The sequence below is a fragment of the Mus pahari genome, chromosome 5 (genome assembly GCF_900095145.1).
Source record: "Mus pahari chromosome 5, PAHARI_EIJ_v1.1, whole genome shotgun sequence".
NCBI lineage: Eukaryota > Metazoa > Chordata > Mammalia > Rodentia > Muridae > Mus > Mus pahari.
The window spans coordinates 149,473,335-149,499,000 of NC_034594.1; the positions used below are offsets into that span (position 1 = coordinate 149,473,335).

Consider the following 25,666-nt stretch of genomic DNA (forward strand, 5'->3'; position numbering starts at 1 on the left):
AGAGAAGAGAAGAGAAGAGAAGAGAAGAGAAGAGAAGAGAAGAGAAGAGAAGAGAAGAGAAGAGAAGAGAAGAGAAATGAGAAGAGATAAGATGAGATGAAGGGAGAGATGGAGAGAGGCCCAGCTTATTTATGATGTTGATGATGTTGTCTACCATTGTATAGTTGGAATTCTATTATATAGATAAGAAGTGTTAAGAAATTTGCACACAAAAAGATCATAATCTTAAAACTATTATTAGATCAACAAGTAAGTAATAAAAGAATCTGAAGATATGCTCAGGTAATAATTTCTAAAATTACACAAAAGTTACTCATCACCTATGAGCACTGACTGCTATTGAAACTTTCAGACATTAAAGGAAAAGCACTAACCCACAGGACACTACTGTGCTGAAACATGGCAAGTACTATAAAAGGCTTTGGAAGAATGTGTATGTTTGGGAACACCAGAATGTATGGTGGATCTCGACGAGTGCTTCTGAGGGCCAACAGCTAAGGAGACCATAAGCACCCTTCAGAAGAATCAGTACTCCAGAGGAATTTGGACCAAGGGAGAGATCAATGATGTTGAGGTTTTCTTGTGGCTGGCTGAGTAGATGTTGCTGAAAACAATATAGAGGAAAAAAATTGGTGATGGGGACACAGGAGCAATGGGCTTTATTCTGACCTACTGAAATTTAAATATGCAATTGATGTTATAGTTCAATTTTAGAATTATTGATACCAAGGAAAATGTTAAAACCAAGAGACTAAGTACAAGCCTAAAATTCTGTAAAAACTAGGGGCAGAATCTCAGAGTACTACTATACTTAGAGTCAAGAACAAGCAGCTAATAAACAGGATACTGATAAGAAGTACTAAACAAAGTACAAACAAACCAAGAACCTGAAGAAAGGAAGAGAAAACCATCAGGAAGAGACTGGGGAGACAACCCTTTCATGCTTGAACTTCAGTCTTCAGAATTCACACAAATAGCAAGGCCTGGTGTCATGTGACTGTAAGCCCATCATGGGGGAAGCAGAAGTAGAACAATCCTTGTGAATCCCAGGAAACCCAACTTAGTCTAATTAGGGTCCCTGGGTTCTGATGAGAGACACTATCTCAACAGGTAAATGACTCATGAAGACTGATGATACACACAGGATGATACACACAGGAGTACAGTCACATGAGCACATGGGCACAGAGGCCAGAAAACAGCCTCAGGTGTCCTTCCTCAGGTTTTGTGGAGCTGAGACAGAGTCTGGCTAGGCTGGCTGTCCAGTGGGTCTTCAGAGAGCCTTCTGTTTCTACCTCTCCAACACTGAGATTACAAATATATGCCACCAAGCCTTTTCTCCCTGAATTCTAGGAATAAAACTTTGGTCCTTGTGCTACTTAGACAAGTGTTTTCCCAACTGAGCTTTCTTCCCAGAGCCATTTGCCATATCATGTTTAATACATTCAAATTAATTCTTATAGCTATTTTGAAATATAAAGTCAATCATTTAACTGTAGTCACTTCACTAAGCTACAGAGCCCTCAAACTATTCCTATCACTCTCTGTATGTAATTGCTAACCCTTTTCTTTCTCTCCTCTCCCATTCCTTATATACTACTGTTAGACTAGTAGTTTAACATATTTATATTAGCATTTGCGGTCTCTAGTTCCACGAGATACACATTGCTAGCTTCCACATTAGCTGGGGGCATAAAGTGGGGGAAGGCCTTGCCTATTTCACATAATAATGATCCTCTAGTTACATCCAATCTTTTCCCTCTTATACTAGTTGACTTTTTAATCTAAGAAAATTTCTTAGCTTCTCTTGCTATTTACTAATTTTTAAAAATTTCCAAGACTAGAAAATATGCTTCAGTAGTTAGAGCATTTACTGCTCTTGCAAAGGACCAGGGTTTTGTTCTCAGTACCCATATACTGGTTAACAGTTATCTGTTAACGCTTCTTCTGCCCCCATGGGCACTGCATCCATAGGGTACACACCCAGACAGACACACACACAGAGACAGGCAAATAGATACGTAAAACACATATACTCATAAAATGAGCATAGCTCTAAAAATATCACCCTACAGTGTTTGAACTACTAAAAATCTACGAGACACGATCCAGCTCTGCTACATCCTCAGAGGAAATATGGAGGAGGCTCATATCATAAACAGCAGGTAATAAAGTGACCATTATGCCACTGCTTCAGAGCAAGACTGACCTAAGGTTCTTTTCAATTATTCTAATCAATCTCAGGGATTTGATGTATAACTCAAAAATTTTGCATTAAACTTTGATATTAAGAAGCAGTATCTCTACATTTATATCACTTGTCTCTAACACCAGCCTTTGTTAAACAATCCTCAAGAGAGAGAGAATGAAAGTAACTACTTCTGATTTTTCGCATTGAGTTTTCTTATGAAGATGATTGAGACTATGAGTACAACAGGTAATGATTATCTGGAAGATGATTACTGAGATAAACTTCAATATATTTTAAAATCAAAAAAATTTTTTCAAAGGCATATACACCATAACTGATGTATAAATCCAAACTTAGAAATTTAAAAAAATACAAAAAAGCAAGGCAGCATAAAACCTCTTAAAGCTTAAAACTGACTTCTAAGACAGTGAATTAGAAATGCTGGGCACTTCTAACAAGAAGATAAATTAGAGACATTAATGCCAGGCCTACATAACAGTAAGCAACACAGTTCTGAAAGACAACTGAGATTTGCTAAATACATGGACATAGGAATACTAGAAATAAAAAACCCAATAAAATATTTAATTCCCAGCACTGAACACTACATTATAAAATACAGACCTGCCTGGCAAGCTGTGCCACCTGGAACAATCAAGATTGTTTATGGGTATAAACAATAACTCTTTAGATGGATTTGAGTATGGTCCCACAAAATGGAATTCATGATTGGTAATGTAAGCAGAGTCAAAACTTATAGCTAGAAAAGGTATATTCTCTAAGAGAGAATCCTTTGATGCTGTTTTTCAATGGTAATATTATCAAATTGTCTTCTAAATATTTGTATTTATACCCACAGATTTGTGTTATTCCCAACCTTGGCCAAATGAGCTTCTTATTGCAGTGGGTAAAGTTTAATGCAGGTGCATTACTATTCAAAGTGCTAAGAATAAGCAACTTTGAGTGTTCAGTGATAGGTGAGTCATCGATATTAACACCCCCCACTGTACCCCAAGACTCAAAGAACATGGGAAAAATAAGGTGTGGAAAGAAGTAGCAGGCAGAGTGAGTGCTGTCCTCTGCACATGTGCCCATAAACTCATACAGTTGTGGTTACCTGCAGTTACCACCAAGCCAGTTACAACTGCCCCATCTCCAACTGAGTTAAAGTCATTTTTCTTTGGAAGAGTGTCGCTGGTAGGTTGTTCGTGTCCCGAACTCATGAGCATAAAGGAAGCACTAGATGAATTAAGCACAGAATTTCTTTCTTTGTAATGGCACAGATTTGGGAGGAATGGCCATGGTAAGCTGAAAAGAAGGGTGAGGTAGTGGAAATAATCAAGATAAATTGTATACCTATGAAAATCTCAAAAAGTAAGTTTAAAGCAGGTAAAAAAAAAAAAGTAACTTCAAATAGGCAGTATCAAGCAGAATAAAGACTATCAGGGACTGAAGATGAAGTTAAGGGAATATCACATTAAATATCACTAAATTAAAAAATAAAGAAAAAACAAACATGACTACAACTTTTAATGACTCAGAAATAACCGAAGGACAAAACCCAAGAATTGACAGGATAAGATAAGAAGCACAACTATAAAATAAAGGTATATCTATCCAGTGAAGTTGGAGCACGAGATTCCCCAATCAGAAAAAGACACAGGCATTAGAGCATAGGTGGCACTTAAAACTGAAGTAGATATAAGAAAAAAATAACAATAAAAAAAGACCTTCCCCATGCCCTGCTATAAAAGACTGCACATTGCTCTTGCCCTTGTTCATCTTGTATTTGGGCTGTCATGCTAATGCAGTTCTTGGGAGTAGCTTCTGGTGTGTCTAGGACATATAACCTCACAGCAAGCTCCCTGTTCTTTTGGCTCTTACAGTCTTTGTGCTCCTTTTGCAACATTCAAACCTACACAAAGAACGATAGGCAACTAGGAAGGCTGAGAACAGGAGAAATCGTCATTCCCAGGAAAGAACACACCAGGGTCAGCCTGAACACACACATAGAGGTGGCACCATCCAGACTGAGCGGGTTGTACTTACATATTTAGAAGTGTGTGGGTGTGGCTGTGTATGTGTAACCACAAATAATGAAAAAAAAAAGGTCATGAATTTGTACAACAGCAAGGAGGGATATATGAGGTTTGGAAAGAAAAAACGGAAAAGGGAAATGAGGAAAAGGCTAATTATAATCTCAAAAAGCATTTTACACACACACACACACACACACACACACACACACACACACACACACACACACACGACTATGGATACCAAACAAAGAGACAATATTAAAAGGGACAAGAAAAAAAAAAAATCTAACCTATAAGGAATAATGTCTTAGGAACAGCTGTAAACGCCAGGAAAACATGAAAACCTTATTTCAAGCTGTGGCAGAAAATGACTGCTAGCTAGTTTCATTGGTTGGTTGGTTTATAGGTTGGTTAGAGTTTTGTTGGTGTTGATTTCGTTGTTTTGTATCTTGACACGAGTTAGAGTAATCTGGGAATAGGGAACGTCAGATGAAAAAATGCCTCCACTAGATTGGCCTATAGGTAGAAAATTTTGGAGGGAACATTTTCCTGATTAGTTATTGATGTGGGAGGACCCAGCCACACCTTAGCAAATAATCTTAGATTGTATAAGAATACAGGCTGACCAGGCCATAGAAAGCAAGGCAGTAAGCAACACCTCTCCAGTCTGTGTTTCAGTTCCTGCTGCCAAGTTCCTGACCTGCCTTCATGCCCTGACTTCCCCAGCAATAATTGCAACTTCCAAGTTAAATAACTCTTTCCTCTCTCTGATGGTTTTGGTCATGCAGCTTATCACAGCAATATAATTCAAACTACTACAACTACCAATGAAGATTAATATAGTAATATGTTTTACTTAATGAAAATTAAAGATATTCCAAAAGGTACCAAGTGAAGTAATTAATAACTGATAAGCCTGCATTTTAATGATATGTAAAGGGGAATGTACACAGAAAAGAAGAACAGTAACAAATATATATTTTAAAATTATGGCAAATATCTCTCAATCATTATGTTAAATGTTACTGATCCAATCAAAAGAGGCAGACAAGCAGGCTAGATTATAAAGCAAGATCCAACTGCTGGATGTCTTCAAGAACGACATTTCAATACAAAGTAAAACAAATACTAAAAGTGTATGAATGTTAAAAACAATCAAATAAACAAACAGAAAACAAAACAAAAACCACCAACTGATACCAAGTTAACTGACATAGGGGCAAGCAAGAGCAACTACACTTCTGACAATGTAGATTCAGGGTCAACTTAGTCCTAAGAGATATACGGAGTTACTGCACAATAAAGAGAGACCTCATGGACATGATCAATTTCACAAAGCAAATAGTATTGGGTATTAAAGGTAGGTCCAAATGTTGCAAAAGTAAGAAATGCAGACACCCTTTTCAAACCCACCTCCACAAAAAAAGAAAGAAAGAAAAAACAAGGAAGCAAGAAACTTCACACTTAAAAAGGCATCATCTGTATGATGCCCCAACCAACTGCTGTGAAACATGGTTTTTGGCTAGCCATAAAAACTTCTATAAAATAGGTAACATTTTAGAATACAATGTAAGTCTTAACAAAAGATATTAAATGCACATTGTGTCTAATCAGATGATAATGGAAGAAAATTGAGAAATTTACAGCAAAGATACTATAAACAATATACAAATTAATGAAGATTGGATAATATGCTCTTCTGTGATCTATGGGTCATATTAAAGATGTTAGGGAAAATTTTTTAAAAATTGTAAAATTGAAAAAAAAGGAGAAACATATCAAAGACTTTAAAGTACAGAGAGCTCACTCAAAATCAATGCTACAGCCGCAACGCGGAAGACAACAGGAGCACAAGCTAAAGATGGAACACAAAAGTTATATAGAGGTCAGAGCAACAACTAATAAAATGTCATTTTAAAGGTTAATATAAACGATACAACAAAAATTAAAGTTTGGAACGACCCTCCCTCCCCTGACAAACCAATCAAAAGAGAAAACTCAACATAATAAAATTAAAGACAATATGAGGATATTACAATAGATACTAATACATTTCGGGGTACTGAAAATGTATCTTCCAATAAAATAGAAAACTCAGGTAAGAGTTTCAATATGTTATGTACTAAAATTAAACCAATTAGACAGAAACTACTTACTTAGATCTATAACAAGGAATAAAATTGAAATTCTAATAAAGTCTCCCCCCAAAGAAAAGCCCTGGCCCAAAACAATTTACTTCCAAATTCTATCACATTTTCCAGAGACAACAGTAATATTCTTGAAAGGTTCTATAAAATAGAAAAGGAATGCTATCAAAATCCATCTGGTAAATCAGCGTTACCTTCATCAAAAATATAAAATAGAATAGAAAAAACACAGAAAGTTATATGCCATCCCTAATGAATAAAGATGCAAAACTACTTAATAAAGTATTTGAAAACAAAATGCAGTAACATATTAAAGAAATTCTACATTATGATGAAGCAGGTTTTATTCAGATGTTCAAGGATAGTTCAACATATGCAAATCAATAAATAAAATGTGAAACATAAGTTAGTAGTTCAAGATATGCAAAAAATATAAAAGACGCATAAACAGAAGAAAAAGTGGAAATCACAAAAGCATTTCAACACAGGCAGCAAAAGCTTTGACAAAGTTCAATATCCCATTATGATGTGAATCCTGGAGAAATTAAGAATAAAGTATAATACTATCATATAAAAAGGCAATTCAAAACAAATGTATATGCAACTGTACATTAAATGTGCAAGAATTAAAATATTTCCTTTAAAACAAAGAACAAGACTATTTACTATTCTCACATTTATTGTAGTCTTTGATTTCTCACCTAGAGCAATAAGGCAGTACAAATAAGTAAGAGATATGAGTAGAAAAGAACACTATTTATCTGCTTCTAGACTATACTTACAAGACTATAAAACCCAATCAAAATACTCTTAAGTCTGATAAATACTTCGAGCAGGATCCAAATCAACAAACAAATATCAGTAGCTTTCCAATACACAAGTAACAAAAATGCTGACCAGAAAATAATGTCATTCACCAAAGCCCAATCAAGAACATTTACATAGGAATAAATCTAGACAGGAAGTAAACACTTGTACAGTGAAAACTATAAAACACTGAATAAATTGAATAAGACATTAGAAGAGAAAAAGCTCTTCTATTTGTGAATAACCAGAATCAATATTTTAATCGCTATATTACCCAAGGTATTCTATGTACAATAGTACTTTATCTAATAACTCCAAGCTGAAAAGAACTCTGATGTATATTGTACAGCTACAAACACTGAGAAGCATGACTACAATGGAGTAACTCAAGCATCATAAAGAATGTGAAAAGTATTTTAGTACATAAAAGATACAAAGCAGTACAAAAGATTATGTACTGTTTTGGGATCATGGTTTTAAATATTTACCTATTATTTTTGTCATTTTCCTGTTTTTTTTTCTTTCAGTGTGAGTGTGTGTGTGTGTGTGTGTGTGTGTGCGCGCGCACGCACTCCTGTTCGTGTGTGTTCCTATTTGCAGTTTCTTAGTAGGATCCTTAGGGGTAAGGAACTGTTAACAAATCTAGTTTCCTTAAAATTGCCAATCTGCACTGTAGCCCCCCTGCACAGAAATCATGAAAACTGAGAGCTGCTTGGTCACTGCTCACAGTTCTAAGCAGCTCACTGTATTAGACAATGAGACATGACTTCTCTTAACTTTAACTGCAGTCCTATGATAGTTTACGAAACTAGCGTTGAAATACTATAAAATTGTATCATAAAATGGAATATAAAATGAAGCTCTCTTTGCCTTGAACTTTAGATGTTAATATGATTATTATAATGTAGTTTTCTTGGCTTGAGAATTTTAAAAAAGATTTGAGTGAAAGCAACAGAATTCTGACATAACCTACATAAAGTTTAATAACTTAGATTTCTGGTAATAAAGATATTTATAGAACCACAAATTTAGTAAAATATCAAGTTTTACAAGCACCCCCATGAATCTGAAATACTTTTATCTTAAAAATCACCCAAATCACACCTCCACAAATTAGTAAGTAGAATTCAAATGCTGACTGCCTGCACTTCTGTCTTATGTGAATTTAAAATGAGATGATTTTAGTTCACGGAAGAGAAAATGCCAGCCAAATAATGAGAAATCTGAATAAGTAAGGGAGGATTTCAAGAATGACATGTAACTGAAAGTCACTTGCAAAAACTAAAATAAATTTGATCAAAGACATTGATACAACTGTGTGCAGGACTAACAAACCCGAGCAGTCAATCCTAGACATGGCGGGCTGCTTAGTGCCTACAGAAGGAACTTAGCACAACACTGAGACTGCGTCAGATCCACAGCACTCTACCATCTCATGAATATCTTTCATGAAATTTAAGCCTGTGAGAGATCACAGAAGGTCCATTTGTAAGTTTTAAAACGTATAGAGCTGAAGACAATTTGGCAAAAGGTTTAAGAGGAGACTTCTTCAACCAAATTTGAAATTACTTTAGTTTTCAGACATTACATTTCTCCAATACTTTTCCACTTCTCATTAAATTTAATATCACCTAAATTACTGATCATGGCTCTAGTATATCAGTAACAATGTGATTTCTTAGACTATTAGACCTTACAAGGTAATTCTACAGACCTTGATTTGTGGCCTGCACTGCTTCCCGTGATCATCTACGTTTTGGCTGGAGTTCTATTTTATCTCTATTAGTTCTCTTCCCTACTCATCCCTCCATTGGCTTCTTTCTAAACAGTAAGTTTAAAATATCTGCGTGCAGTCCACAACCTAAAGAAGAATACTCAAGTGGAAAGCTTCGCTTCCACCCTGTACTGAGTCACAAAGCCCATTCTAAATTCCAATAGACAAAGGCATGTGCATGTGTTCATGATTTACATCTCTCTCAGCATAATAATAACATGCTTTGTACTCTCTCATCTTACAACATTTTATACATTTAAGCAGACACTTACTGAATGTTCACTCAAGATACCATACTTGTATAGAAAATGTTTATCCATATACTATTTGGTCATATACCTTTATTTCTTGGGATTATAATTACTGGAAAAAAAATTGCTGAGTGCTTTCCTGTTGCTGGGATAAAAATGTCATCAAAAGCAACTAAAGAGAAATAGGGTTTATTCTGGCTCACAGTTCAGGTTAGAATCAAGCATGGTGAGATGGTGACAGGAGCCTGAAGTCACTGGTCACACTACAACCACAGTTACACGTCAGCGCTGATGAATGATGAATGCTTCTATTCACTCACGTTTTCAGGGACAGAGCTACTTATAGAGGGTGTGTCGTGTCACCTCAGTTAACTTAGATAACTTCTACAGGCATGTCCAGAAGCCCATCTTTCAAGAGATTCTAGACCTCATCAAGTTGAGAACAGATTCCAAGAAAATTGTATTTTAAATTCTGACAGGTACCAACATGGAAGTTCCATTAATTTCATTTTCACCTCTATGAATAAATTTATAACCTTTAGGTGAATATCTCCCAAATCTGTTCTCCTTTACTATTCTAATACATAGTTCTTCAAAATGATAGTAAAAACTTTATAAAACTTAACATTATAGTCTTGCTCTGAAAAAAATTTTTCATAACTTGCATATATCCAACAATTTCACATGATCAACAATAAGTCACGTGTGAATCTTTGCAATAGTGTTTTTTCTTACCCATATCAACAAACCAGCTCTTAAGGTGTCAGTCCCACAGCACCAAGCAATCCATCATCTTCATATTCCCATGGACATCTGACTGAAGCTCAGCATTCTCTATGCTTAGGTTATTCTTCTTCTAATGCTCAAGTTTTCTTTGTTTTGTGCTCATCCACTGGTGGCACACTATTATCTCTATTTGAACTGCCACTTTAAATTACTCAGTCCACTAATACAAGTGGACTCAAAGTCTATCTTTAATGAAGAATTGTCTTTTATTAATTTACTTGTATTTGAGGATTAGACATTCTAAATGTAATATGCTCACAACAGAAACAACATACTCCTTCGTAGCAAAGGCGTTGTTTTAATACACTCAGGAAAAAGCTATACTATCTCTACATTCAAGATACAATTATCACGTGAGTGAAGGAAATTTTAGATAACATAATTTCTAAATATCAGATGCCTTTTACAAAAATATTCTATAGAAGTTATATATTTAGATTGGAAAATAATAATATTTAAAAGTCTATGAAATACAAGCTTCTACTTTGTACATTTCAGAAAGTTAGATATTTAAAGTATTTCCGGTTGCTATTTCTATACACTACATTTCTATTTCACATTGATTTTGTTCAAAATAGGAAGAAGATAAAGGAAAAGTACTAGTGAAGTGATTTAATTTCTATTCAAAACATTAAGATCTCTTAAATTTCTTCATTATCTTCTCCTTCACTACTAATATATACAAGGAAAGGCAATGTATCAGCTATAATGTATCTATAGATGGTTGGCTGAGTTCAAAATAGGCTTTAGAAAGTATTTTTTACATTTAATTTTATTTGTAATTCTTTTTTTTTTTTTTTTGCAGTCCATATTCCATTCCTTGGCCCTCCCCACCCATCCTCCCAAGGGAAGGTCCCAAGGTCTATTACTGAGGCTATGGAATGCTCACAAAAGGGATCTGTCATAACTACTCTGAAAGACCCAACAAGCAGCTGAAAGAGTCAGATGCAGTTATTTGCACACAACCAATGGACAGAAGCAGCTGACCCCTGTTGCTGAATTAGGGAAGGCTGAAAGAAGCTGAGGAGAAGGGCAATTCTGTAGGAGGACCAGTGGTCTTAATTAATCTGGACCCCCAAGATCTCTCAAACACTGGGGCACCAAACAGACAGCATACACCAGCTGATATGAGGCTCCCAACATACATACAGTAGAGGACTTCCGGGTCTGTGTTCATTCAGAGATGATGCACCTAACTCTCAAGAGACTGGAGACCCCAGGGAGTTTAGAGGTTACGTGGGGTGGGGGAAATCCACATGGGGATGGGTGGGGTGGCGAAGAGGTATGGGATGTAAAAATGTTTTACAAGGTTCACAGAAAACTTGTTTGAAAAGTTATCTGAAATATAATTAACTAATTTCAGAAATCATACTGTGGGAACTGAAGAAATGCTTCAATGTTTAAGAGAACTTGCTTTTACAGAGAACTCAGGTTCATTTCCCAGCACCCACAGACTGCCTCAAAAACATCCGTAACTCTCGTTCCAGAAGATTTGATGCCGTTTGCTGACCTTATTGGACAGCAAGCACACACATACTACCCAGGAACACATGAAGGCAAAACACGCAAACATAAAATAAATCTTTAAAAAAAAAAAAAAAAAAAAACAGAGCCAGTGGTGGTGCACACCTGTAATCCCAGCACTTGGGAGGCAGGGGCAGGCCGATTTCTGAGTTTGAGGCCAGCCTGGTCTACAGAGTGAGTTCCAGGACAGCCAGGGCTACACAGAGAAACCCTGTCTCGAAAAAACAAAACAAAACAAAAAATCAGTAAGGAGATTAGATCCCCTCTAAAAATCAAATTGTGGTAAACCATGTTTATCTTTCAAAAGTAAAGTAAAATAAAGAATATGATTTGCTAATATATGATAAAAACACTCCACTAGAAACAGCCATCTTTGTCTACTCAACAGGAAGAACTATGCAAACCCGCTGTGGAGCCGAGAAGTCTCATAACTCATACTATATGTAATACTTTTATTGAAATACTCCATGCAAATGCTGGATTGACTCACCTCTCCACCATTAACATATTCCATCACAAAACACAAACGGTCTTTTGTCTGGAAGGAATATTTCAAGGACTTGAAATGAAAAAGAAAGCAATATTAATTATAATCCTATATTATTAAAAGATTATATAATGGTACCAAAAATAAAAACACTTAGAGACAGTTAACATAAATGATAAAATGATATTGTTCCATACGATTACATTTACTTCATAGTAGGCTTTCTAAGAACATGGTAAACAAAAGTATATTTAGTAGTTGTGATGAGCACTTTCAATGTACTGTGTCAACTGACGTTGACTACCAGTACCCAGTGTGCTAGTTTTAATTTCTGCAATCTCAACAGGGAATTCTAGTCAAAGTTCCTCAGGAACATCGTTGTTCTTAATAACTATGTCCAAAATAGTTTCAGGGTTACTTTGTATATAATAAGGCTAAAATATAGCAAGACTCAATGAGGTAGGCCCTGGTGTGTTTGCAAGTCTCAAGAAGATACTATAATGTCCTTATTATCCTGTAAAATAGACATAAAACACTTTAACAAAGACCAGGTATATACTGATGGTTTTGAAAATGTCTAGATAATCATAGACTCTTAATAAAGGATTCCAATTTTAAACTGTAGTTCTTTTAATCTTAATATGCTTGTTACAAACAAGAAAAATAAACTTTATAATTATTATCTAGTACACAGATAACCAGACTAGATGGAAAATAGGCTGTCTGAAAACATTTTGCATACATTAAGTCATTGTTTATACTTTTTCTAATGATAAAAAGATAGAAGAACTTCTTCTGCATTTAACAAATTTACATTTCTGTATTTCCATCATGAAAGTTCTTGTTTTTATGAAGTATGTTCATTTAAATTTTTGACCTTCGAAAACTGAAGTTGTGTGGCAATTCACTTTTTTCCTTTCAGATATTTCTGACACTGTAATTCAGGTAGTTCTAGGATTCACTAGAGAACCCGGATTGGCCTCAAACATATGGAGAGCCTCCTGTCACAGATTCCTCAATACTGGAATACAGTCATGAAACATGCCGTTATTGCATTATTAGTTGAACAATAAAAATAAACTTTAAATGTCTACCATTTTATTAATGAATTCCTTAAAATTCCAGGAGTGACCTTCTTGCACTGTGGACATATTTAAAGTCAGGGAGATACATGGGAGGAAAGAGAAAGGTTTCTAAAAAGTTGTACATAGATAATAGGGGGATTATAAATGCATATCATAAAGAATATACATCTCAACAGTTTAAAGAAACTGAACTTACAGTCTGTCATAAAAATGTAGTACATATAAGTAAATGTTCCTTAAAACAGTTATAGCTTCATTCTATGCTAAAATCCCACTAAATTTAAAATGTCCTAATAGCAGTCCTCTAAGCACTTACTGTTAAAAATGGATGTCTGGTGTTCTTTAGTACTCTGCTTTCAGTAAGAGTGTGTGCCACTTCATCCTAAAAAGAATAGACAAACTATAACTACATGTTGTAAGTACTAATAATACAAAAATTTCACCATTTTTTCAGAAATCAGAAAACAGTGCTTACAAACAGAAAAGGCCATTAATACATGGATACACCTCCTATGTTGCTTAGCTTCCCCTCCATCACTACACCGAAAAATCAAGATACAAGTTTAATTCAGAGTGGTAGAAGATATAAATTAAGTAACTCACTCATATTTGATCAAAGTTTGTCAATAATGACATAAAATTGACAATGAAAAGTATTTAAAGTGCTGGAGAGATGGCTCTGGTTAAGAGCAGTGACTGTTCTTCCTGAGGTCCTGAGTTCAATTCCCAATAGCCACCATGTGGCTACACCATCTGTAATGTCTTCTGGTATGTCTAAAGACAGTGTAGCCACATACATAAAATAAATAAATAAACTTTAAAAAAAACAAAAGTATTTAAGATGGAAAATAATTAAGGCCTCTCCCCTTAAAACAAATGACTTATCATCTAACACTAAAGCACAATTTAGTTGGTATCTTCACAGTTATAATACATTTTATTTAGGGAGATATAAAGATACAATTTACTGATGGCTGTAAATTAAACTCTCTTCAACAGTCAGTTACTTTAAAAGGAACCACAAAGCACACACTTGTGTTCTAAATTAAACATTTCATAACAGAAAGTAAGAGTGTGCAAAAGCACGTCTTTTAGCTTGTTTTTTTTTAAATATGCTTCTTTTTACAAGTCTTAAGCTTCTAACTTCAAATGAATTTTAAAATGTGAGTACATTTCATTAAAAGAATGTATTTCCCTAATTTTATTCATAACTCTCATCTTGATTTGTAGAAAGTGAACTAGCTAAAAGGGATTTTCTTTTAACATATAGAAATCTTGGAACATGTTTCAAACTTCAAAGGCCATCATCTTAAAGATGGAGGAAGGAAGATAATGGAATCTCTATTGTTTGTTTACCACAAATGCCTTGCTACATCAACAACACTGTTGGCAAATAAAAGTTAGGTCATTAAAAAAAAAAAGTTAGGTCATAAAGAAAGAGGTAGAGAATACAACATCAGTGCTTTGAACTATATTTATCTTACAAAAACATTTGACTTTAGTTTATACCTAGAAGAAAAATGAGAAACAGATTATCAAAGAAGCTAATATTCTAAGGCCATTTTGGCAAGTGGCTACCAACTGTTAATGAACAAAAAGAAACGTGAATTAACAATGTAGCATTTAAAGCAAATTAAGGTAAGGATAAGCAAACTATTCCAGTCTTATTTTATAGGAGCCAAGCTTTACTGTTCAAACAATTTGAAAGTCATTGCCACAGTACACTGTTATGCCTGAGTCTATCATAATTAGCACTTTAATAAACAAAAGCAGAAATGACACAAAAACTTATAGATTTTTATACCCATTACTACATAGCATAACGGTTACCATACAAGTACTTAATGTTTGAACTGGATGTCATAAAGTCAAAAAGCTCATTCATTCAACCATTACTGCAACAACTATGCAGAATTTTCTAGGTCTAATTTACACACTGGAGACAGGGCCTTGGATAAAGAAATAGAGAATTCCTCTGTTCTCATGGAACTTTCATTCTAATCAGTCAAATAGTGATCAGTATTAATGGACAAAGCCATATAGGTATTAGATAATAGACATCATATAAAATATGAATTACATTAAGCAAGTGATACACAGAACTAAACTAATTCATTTAAAAATTCCACATAGTGCATTTAAAAATGTCCATGGTAGCTTCCCAACCCGGGCCAGATCAGTGGCTTGATACTCTCCCATGCCCTACAGCCTGTATCCTCTCAGGAGGTCCACAGAAACCAGCAACACAGGGGAAAGTCCCTCCAGCCCAAGCCAGCTGGGACACCCACAGAGCCCAGCTGACAAAGGACCTGCCTGCCCTGCTAAGCTCCACCTTCTTTCTGGTCTCTTTCACCACCCAGACCGGGTCAGGAGTATGACACACTCCCACACCCTACAGTGTCCCTGACTCCCAGGAGTAGTAACCAGAGACAGAGGAGGTCTACCTTAACCAGGGTCACAGTCCTTCCAGTTTGCACCTCCATCTACAAATGGGTTAGATCCTGAGCCTGCTTGTCTCCCAGGAGGTTTGCCCTGATCAGGAATACAGGAGGCCTACTCTAACAAGAGATACAGGAGGCCCCTCCTAACCAGAGACAGCACTGACTGCCTCCCAGGAGACTGGCTCTAACCCAGGTCACAGAGCTCTACCTGCCTCCAAAGAGGCCAGTTCCAGTCATGGGGCACCCAGGCCAGTCAACACCAGAGAGAACCAGATGCAAGCTCAAGAAAATAAGTGACAGATCCCAATGCAATTTGCCACCATCAGAACCCAGTTCTCCTACCCACAGCAAGAACTGGATACCCTAACACACCTGAAAAGCAAGATTCTGACTAAAATCCCATCTCCTGAAGATAAGCGAGGCCTTTAAGAGAATATAAGTAACTCCATTAAAGACATGCAGGAAAACACGGGGAATCGGTTAGAAGCCCTGGGGAGGAAACAAATCGCTTAAACAAATAAAAATACAATCAAGCAGGTGAGGGACTGAACAAAATGGCCCGAGGCCTAAAACCGAAAGTATAAACAATAAAGAAAACACAAATAGAGGCAACTTTAGAGATGGAAAACCTAGGAAAATGATCAGGAAATACAGATGCAAGCATCGCCAACAAAAGTGTAAAAAGCTCCAATGTAAAATACCAGGAAATTCAGGAAACAGTGAAAAGATCAAACCTAAGAATAATAGGAATAGAAGAGGGTGAAGAGTCCCAGCTCAAAGGGCCAGAAAACATCTTTAACAAAATCATAGAAGTTCCTAACTTAAATAAAGAGATGGCCATAATATTTCAAGAAGCCAAAACAGCAAATAAATTGGATCAGAAAAGAAAATCTTTCTGTCACATAATAATCAAAACACTAAATGCACAGAGCAAAGAAAGAATATTAAAAGCTGTAAGGACAAAGGCCAAGTAAGATATGAAAGCAGATCTATCAGAATTACACCAGACTTTTCCACAGAGACTCTAAAAGCCAGAAGACCCTGGACAGAAGTCATTCAGACCCAAAGAGAACACAAATGCCAGCCCAGACTACTATACTCAGCGAAACTCTCATTCACCACAGAATAAGAACCAAGATATTTCATGAAAAAAAACTAAATTTAAACAATATCTTTCTAGTAATTCAGCCCTATAGAAGATACTGGAAGGAAAAATCCAACACAAGGAGGGTGACAGCATCCAAGAAAATGCAAGAAATTAAATAATCCCAAAGTAAACCCATAAGAAGAGAAGTGCGCGCACACACACACACACACACACACACACACAAAACCGTCTTCAGCAACAAAAATAACAATAACAGGAATGAACAATCATTTGTCTTTAATATTTCTCAACATCAATGGACTAAAAACTCTCCAATAAAAAGACCCAGGCTAACATACAGAATATGTAAACTAGGTCCAGCATTTTGCTGCATACAAGAAAAATACTTCAGTGGCAAAACCAGACACTACCTCATTCTAAAGGGCTGGAAAAAAGTTTTTCAAACAAATGGCCCGGAAAGTTGCCATACTAATATACAATAAAATAGACTTTTACCCAAAAAGTATCAAAAGAGATGGGGAAGGACACTTCATATTCATCAAAGGAAAAAATCCACCAAGAGGAAGTCTCAATTCTGAACATGCAAGGGAACCCATATTTGTAAAAGAAACTCTACTAAATCCTAAACCACACATTGAAACTCACACATTAATAGTGGGAGACTTCAACACATCACTCTCAACAATGGACAGGTCCTTGAAACAAAAATTAAACAAAGGCATGGAACTAAGTGGATTTAACAAATATCTACAGAACACTTCACCCCAAAACAAGAGACTACTTCTCAGTACCTCATGGAACTTTCTCTAAAATTTAGCATAAAATTGTACACAAAACAAGACTCAACAGATACAAGAAGATTGAAATAATCCCATTCATTCTATCAGATCACCACAGACTAATGCTAGACTTCAACAACAGGAAAAACAGAAAGGCTGCATACGTATGTAAATTTAAAAAAAAATTTGCTCAACAATAACTTAAGGAAGAAATAAAGAAAGAAGTCAAAGACTTTATAGAATTCAATGAAAATGAAGATACAACATACCCAAACTTATGGGACACAATGAAAGTTGAGGAAAATTCACAGCACTAAGTACTTTCATAAAGATATTGGAGAGATCCCACAAAGGCAACTTAGAAGCACACCTGAAAGCTCTATAACAGAAAGAAACAAACACATCCAAAAGGAATAGATGGAAAAAATAGTCAAACTCAGGGCTGAAAACATCCAGTTTTAAAGAAAGAGAATGATATAAAGAATCAACAAAACCAAGACCTAACTCTTTGAGAAAATAAACAAAATAGATAAACCCTTAGCCAATCTAATAACAAGGCACAGAGAGATTATGCAAATTAATAACACCAGAAATGAAAAGGGAGATATAACAACAGAAACTAAGGAAATTCAACAAATCATCAAAACCTACTACAAAAGCCTAAGCTCAACACAACTGGAAAATCTAGATGAAATGGATGATTCTCTAGACGTGCCAAAGTTAAATCAAGATCAGGTAAACTATCTAAACAGTCTAATGACCCCTAAGAAATAGTCATTAAAAACCTCCCAACCAAAAAAAGAAAAAGAAAAGAAAAGGCCCAAGAGCCAGATAGTTTTAATGCAGAATTCTAGCAGACCTTCAAAGAAGAGCTAATACCAAACTACTCTATGAAATAGAAACAGAAGAAACACTACCTAATTCATTCTATGAAGCCAAAGTTATTCTGATACCTAAACCACGCAAATACACCAAAAGAGAAAGAGACCTTCAGGTCAATTTCACTTATGAATATAGATGTAAAAATACTCAATAAAATTCTTGCAAACTGAGTCCAAGAATACATCAAGCCATCATTTACCACAACCAAGTAGGCTTCATCCCAGGGATGCAAGAATGATACAATATATGAAAATCCATTAACATAATCAAACACTATATAAACAAGCTCAAAGGAAAAAAGTCACATGTTCATCTCATTAGATGCTGAAAAAAAGTCACTGACAAAACATAACACCCCTTCCTGTTAAAAGTCTTGGAGAGATCAGGAATTCATGGCATATAGACATACCTAAACATAATTAAAGAAATATATAGTAAACTAACAGCCAAGATCAAATTAAAGGGAGATAAACTAGAAGAAATCACACTAAAATGGGGTACAAGACAAAGTTGCTCACTCTCAAACTATCTATCTATTCAATGTAGTACTTGAGGTTCTGCTAGAGCAATTAGAACACAAAAGGAGGTCAGATACAAATTGGAAAGGAAGAAGTCAAAGTATCACTATTTGGATGATATTATAGTATACATAAGCAACCCCACCAAATTCCACCAGAGAACTGCTACAGGTGACAAACTGGCTGGATATAAATTTAACTCAAATCAATAGCCTTTCTTTATACAAGTAATAAACAGGCTGAGAAACAAATTAGGGAAACAACACCCTTCACAATAGCCACAGACAGTATAAAATACCAAACAAGTGAAAGAGCTGTATGACAAGAACTTCAAATCCCTGAAGAAAGAAATTAAAAGACCTCAGTAGAGGGAAAGTTATCCCATAATCATGGATTAGTATGATTAACATAGTAAAAATGGACATCTTACCAAAAGCAACGCACAGATTCAATATAATCCCCATCAAAACTCCAACACAATTCTTCACAGACATGGAAAGAGCAATTCTCAACTTCATATGGGAAAACAAAAAACATTCAGGATAGCAAAAACAATTCTCAACAATAAAAGATATGCTGTGGGGATTGCCATACCTGATGTAAAGCTGTACTACGAAGCAACAGTGATAAAGACTGCATGGTATTGGTACAAAGAAAGACAGATCAACCCATGGTATAGAATCGAAGACTCAGAAATAAACACACACACCTATGGATACTTGATCTTCAACAAAGAAGCCAAAAACATACAGTGGAAAAAAGAAAGCATCTTCAATAAATAGTGCTGGTCTAAGTAGCTGTCTTTATATAGAAGAATGAAAATAGATCCATATTTATGGCCTTCCACAAAGCTCAAGTACAAGTGGATCAAGCACCTCAACATAAAGCCAGATACACTGAAACTCATAGAAGAGAAAGTGGGAAAGAGCCTCAAACTTTGACACAGAAAGAAGTTTCCTATGCACAATACCAATGGCTCAGGCTCTTACTTACGATCAACAACTGATAAATGGGACCTCATGAAACTAAAAAAACTTATGTAAGGCAAAAGACACCATCAATAGAACAAACTAGCAACCTACAGATTGGGAAAATCATTCACTAACCCTTTATCCAATAGAGGGCTAATATTCAAGATATTAAAGAATTCAAGAGGTTAACCTCAAAAAAAAAACCAAAACAATTAAAAATCGGGTATAGAACTAAACAAAGAATTTACAACAGAAGAATCAATGGCCAAGAAACATTTAAAGAAATGTTCAAAGTCCTTAGTCATCAGGGAAATGCAAATCAAAATGATCCTCAGATAACAATATATGCTGGCAAGAATGTGGAGAAAGAGGAACACTCCTCCATTGCGGGTGAGATTGCAAACTGGTAAAAACCACTCTAGAAATCAAATCTGGTGGTTCCTCAGAAAGCTAGACATAGTTCTATCTGAAGGTCTTGGGCATATACCCAAAAAAGGGTATCACCATAACATAAGGACAAGTGTTCCACTATGCTCATTATAGTTGTATCTGTAATAGTCAGAAACTGGAAACAACCCAGATGCCTCTCAACCTCAATGGTACAGAAAATGTAGTTCATTTATACAATGGAATACTATTCAGCTGTTTAAAAAAAAAAAAAGATGCCATGATTTTTGCAGGCAAATGGATAGACCTATAAAATATCAATCCTGAATGAGGTAACCCAGACTCAAAAGGACATACATGGTATGTACTCACTGATAAGTGGGTATTAGCCAAAAAGTACAGAATACCTAGGATAGACAGGGCCTCCTGAGGAAGGACAGGGTTACCAACCCATGGTCAAAATTTCTGACCCACAACTGTTCCTGTCTAAAAGAATTACAGGAACAAAAATGGAGAATAGACTGAAGACAGGTGCCTAGCATGGCTGTCCTCTGAGAGGCTCAGCCAGCAGCTGACTGAGACACTCAGCCACTGAACTAAGGTGGAGGACCCTGACCCCTATGGTTGAATTAGGTAAAGGATTTAAGAAGCTGAGGGGAGGACGACCCCATGGGAAGACCAGCAGTCTCAATTAACTTGGACCACAGGGAGCAGCTCCCAGAGACTGAGCCACCAACCAGGAGCATATATGGGCTGGTTCCAGGCACCTGGCACATATATAGCAGAGAACTGCCTGGTCTAGCCTCAGTGGGACAAGATGAGCATAATCCTTAAGACACTTGAGGACCTAGGGAAGGGGGAGCTCTGGTGATGGGAACACCCTCTCAGAGGCAAGAGGGCAGAGGAGTGGGATGAGGAATGTGGGATGAGGGTTGGAGGACTGGGTGGAGAGTGCAATGGCTGGAACGTAAATAAATAATTTTTAAAAGAAAAAAAGCTAATGATAATACAGGTATAAGACTGTCTTATAACAAAAAGATTTCTTTGTTCACAGATTTCACAGGCTAGTGAAGAAGATAAATAACTAACCAATTTGGGGTTATATGCTATTATAAATGAGACAGAAAAAAAAAATCAATGCTACTGAAAAATGTAAGTTTGGCAGTGTGGTCCCATGGAGTGAGCTGCAGGGAATGGTCGTTCACATGACGGAACCTGCACTGTCCAGTTTACTAGTACTCCCCTGGTATGTACAGTAAAACACAAAGAAACCTTAGAGGACCATCAAAGTACCCAAGATAAAGTCAAGATGCCATGAACTAATGGGGTGATTTGAGATATTTTTAGGTTTAAAATGAACTGAAATATTCTAAAATTTACATGCCTCAATCAAAAAGGTAAATCAGAAGAAATACGTCTTTATATGCAGCAAGAAAGATATTTACAGAAGGGCTAATATTTACCTGCTGTGGGCTAGTCTGCTAAGTAATCTGAGTCTATAACTAGAAAAATATTAAAACAGTAGCAAACAGCAAGCCAATTTAACATTGGAAAATTATACTCTGGTACTTTAGAAAAACAGGATATTTCATTCTGCTTTGGTAATATAGCCACATTCCACATAATATTTTTCTATATAAGTTGGTATATTTTATGAAATTTTGTGACTTTCCTCCTCTAAATTCTTCAATCAACTTAACATGTACAGAGCCAAGCAAAGACATATAGAGATAAGAGGTAAGAAAATTCTTTTTTTTTGGGGGGGGAGGGAGTGGTTCAAGACAGGGTTTTTCTGTGTAGCCCTGGCTGTCCTGGAACTCACTTTGTAGACCAGGCTGGCCTCGAACTCAGAAATCTGCCTATCTCTGCCTCCTGAGTGCTGGGATTAAAGTCATGTGCCATCACGCCTGGCTAAGAAAATTCTTTCTTATGATCGCATAATTAAGAGGTAATAAGCTAGATCCATCTTTAATACATTAAAATGTATTTTCTATCATAATTTATATTTAAGGTCAGAAAATTTTCCATTAATGAAAATTTAATGGTATTGTACTTCACATACTAATTAGCTTTTCTATGAAGATATGGTACATATAAGCTAAGAAATAAACACAGATGCCAATAATTTTTAATTACAGTTAAGAGTAACATGTCAAAACAAGAAATTAAAAATAGCAGTGAGAAAATGTGGCTAAAACAATGCAATGCTTATTTAAAAGTTCATTTGCTAAAGATGATTGCAAATGGAGAATTTTAGAAGTCCTAAGATTCTGAAGAATAATGTTCTGATAAAATTGCCTTTGAAATATAGATTTCCATATTTGACCACCCTGAAATACTAAATCAGGACTCTTTAAGTCAAACTTCATTCAGAGAAGGAAGCTTCAGAGGTACACTATTTCCTGAGGTCGTGGGGGAGAGGGAGCAATCATTCTCTCTAATTTTATCAGTCACCCTCCAAGATATATGATCTAACCTTCTTCCTTAATTTGCTCACTGTTTTATGACAGTTGTGTTTCTATTGAGAAATAGAAAAATGAAAATAGAACATTAAGTAAAAACAAAACAGGAAAACATGTTAACACTTTTAACAAAGACCCAAAGGTTACACTTGGGTTTAGGATTATGAATTATCTTAGTAAACTGAAGTTCACAGAATATAATTTCTCAAGCACAGATGAAATAGAGTATTAATAATCCATATCTAGCTCCAATAATAATGTCCATTTCTATTTCACAAGACAGCCTTCTATCTTCAAATAACAACCTACATAAGCAGATCCTTGTTCTATTCATGGTTTTCTGCATATTGACAATAGGTCTCTGGTGATTAATTCTATCACAATATGGCCGACATTAACATATACTGCGTCTAAAAGTATTTACTTCTTCCTTTCCATCAGGGCAGCAAATGAGACTGAAGAAGATGAAGTAAGTATGGACAGAAGAGCTAGAGGGCAGGACTCACACTGTTTTAAATAAAGCACAGTAACTCCCAAAATCACCATCTCCACCTATCTTAGTGCCATATCTTAGTGCCATATCTTAGCAACCTAGCCCCATGTGCCTGTTTGCTTCTGATGAAGGCATATCATACTTTTACAGCTCTTAAACCATGGCCCTAACCTCACCCTCCTGAAAATTCAGGTAAGGAACTAGATTCAAATCCAATTTGCAATATTTCTTCCCCTTCTCTTTTTTCATTAGTACTTTAGGAGGTTAAAAAAAGATTGTGTCAATGAGGCTTATCTAAAAGTACCTGGAGGACACAGAATTTAAAAGAAAAGTCATACACTTATTTAAATATTTTAAGGAACTTACAGAAGACACAAAGAAGTAGCTCAATGAATTTAAAGAGAAAGAACATAAAGATAATAAATACAAGAGTGATACCCAGAGAAACACAAATAGAAGGCTGGTAGAAAACACAAAAACAATCCAGACATTTTAAAGGAAATTCAATAAAACGACAGAAACATTGAAGAGGACTCAAGGTATAATAAAGATGGACAAGAAAAGCCCAGTAAACCAACTATAAAACTCAAAGATGGCACAAACCCAGCAGAGGGTCCAAAGGTTCCCAGAGAACTCTCCTCGCCCTTGGGGCCCTGGCACACCCAGGGCCTTGGGATCACTGGTGAGTGGACAGCAACATCAGTTACAAAGAATCCTGGAGGGACTTCTGCCAGCAGGAACAGGGACAAAGGAACCCCACCCAACCAGAGGCTGGGATTGATTCTGGTAGAGGCCAGCTCTGAAACAACTTCAGCACAAACCCAGGGGAGGTTCCAAGGTCCCCAGAGGACTCTCCACGCCTCAGGCCTCCTAGCACACTCAGGATCTTGGGATCCCTTGAGGGCACATGGGCAGCAGAAGCAACAGAGCTTCTTGGACAGGGTCCCTTCTGGCCTTCATCTTCACCCAGCAGACAGATCTAAGACCCAGACCCCTGGGCACCTTCCTTGCCAGAGGAGAGTCAGCCTCCAGGGAGGGCTTTGACACCAGGAAGTGGATCAGAGCTCCAGACTTCTGGATACCTTCCTTGCAAGAGGAGAGCTTGCCTGCGGAGAGTCCTCTGACCACCTGGGACTCAGGTGAGAGTTGGACTCCCAGGAGTGCTGTCAGAGGCTAACAGAATCACAGGAGGAACAAGCTCCAGCTCCATCATCTAACACCAGAGTTTACCAGACTGGGAAAGGCAAGCTTAAGAATATTACTAACAAAAACCAAGACTACTGGGCATCATGAGAACCCAGTACGCCCACCACAGCAAGTCCTAGATACCTCAACACACCCAAAAAGCAAGACTCGGAACTAAAATCATATCTCATGATGGTGGTAGAGGATCTTAAGAAGGGCATTAATAACTCACTTAAAGAAATACAGGAGAACACTGCGAAATAGGTGGAAGCCCTTAAAGAATTAGAGGAAAACACGGCTAAACAAGTAGACGTCCTTAAAGAGGAAATAAAAAAAATCCCTTAAAGAATTACAGGAAAACACAACCAAACAGGTAATGGAATTGAACAAAACCATCGAAGATCTAAAAATGGAAGTAGAAACAATAAAGAAAACCCAAAATGAGACAGCTTTAGAGATAGAAATCCTAGCAAAGAAATCAGGAACCACAGATGTGAGCATTAGCAACAGAATATAAGATATGGAAGAGAGAATCTCAGATGCAGAACATGGACACAACAATAAAAGAAAATACAAAATGCAAAAAGATTCTAACTCAAAACATCTAGGAAATCCAGGACACAATGAGAAAACCAAACCTACAGATAATAGGAGTAGATGAGAATGAAGATTTTCAACTTAAAGGGCCAATAAATATCTTCACCAAAATTATAGAAGAAAACTTCCCTAACCTAAAAAAAGAGATGCCCATGAACATATAAGAAGCCTACAGAACTCCAAATAGACTGGACCAAAAGAAATTCCTCCCAACACATAATAATCAGAATAACAAATGCACTAAATAAAGTCAGAATATTAAAAGCAGCAAGGAAAAAAGGTCAAGTAACATCTAAAAGCAGGCCTATTAGAATTGTACCAGACTTCTCACCAGCGACTATGAAAGCCAGAAGATCCTGGACAGATGTTATACAGACCCTAAGAGAACACAAATGGTTACTATACCCAGAAAAACTCGCGATTACCATAGATGGAGAAACCAAGGTATTCCATGAAAAAACCAAATTCACACAATAACTTTCAACGAATCCAGCCCTTCAAGGGATAATAAAGAGAAAACTCCAACACAAGAATGAAAATTATGCCCTAGAGAAAGCAAGAAAATAATCCTTCAACAAACCTAAAAGAGAACAGCCACAACAACCCCAACTCTAACAACAAAAATAACAGGAAGAAATAATTATTTTTCCTTAATATCTCTTAATATCAATGGACTCAATTCCCCAATAAAAAGAAACAGACTAACAGACTGGCTACACAAAAAGGACCCAACATTTTGCTGCATACAGGAA

General features: G+C 36.2%; 1 protein-coding gene across 9 annotated transcripts in view; it reads right to left on the reverse strand.

The window, feature by feature from the left end:
* The window catches only part of Akt3 (AKT serine/threonine kinase 3), a 250,033-nt gene that overhangs the window by 48,835 nt on the left and 175,532 nt on the right, over positions 1–25,666 (reverse strand). For all 9 annotated transcript variants that reach the window (XR_003843865.1, XM_029538449.1, XM_021198899.2 and 6 more), the window contains 2 exons: positions 13,408–13,473; positions 12,010–12,078 (listed from right to left, as the gene is read on the reverse strand). Coding sequence is in view for 8 of the 9 variants with exons in the window: in XM_029538449.1 (XP_029394309.1) it covers positions 12,010–12,078; positions 13,408–13,473 (135 nt within the window). In the remaining variant the exon portion in view is untranslated. The remainder of the gene's footprint in view (positions 1–12,009; positions 12,079–13,407; positions 13,474–25,666) is intronic.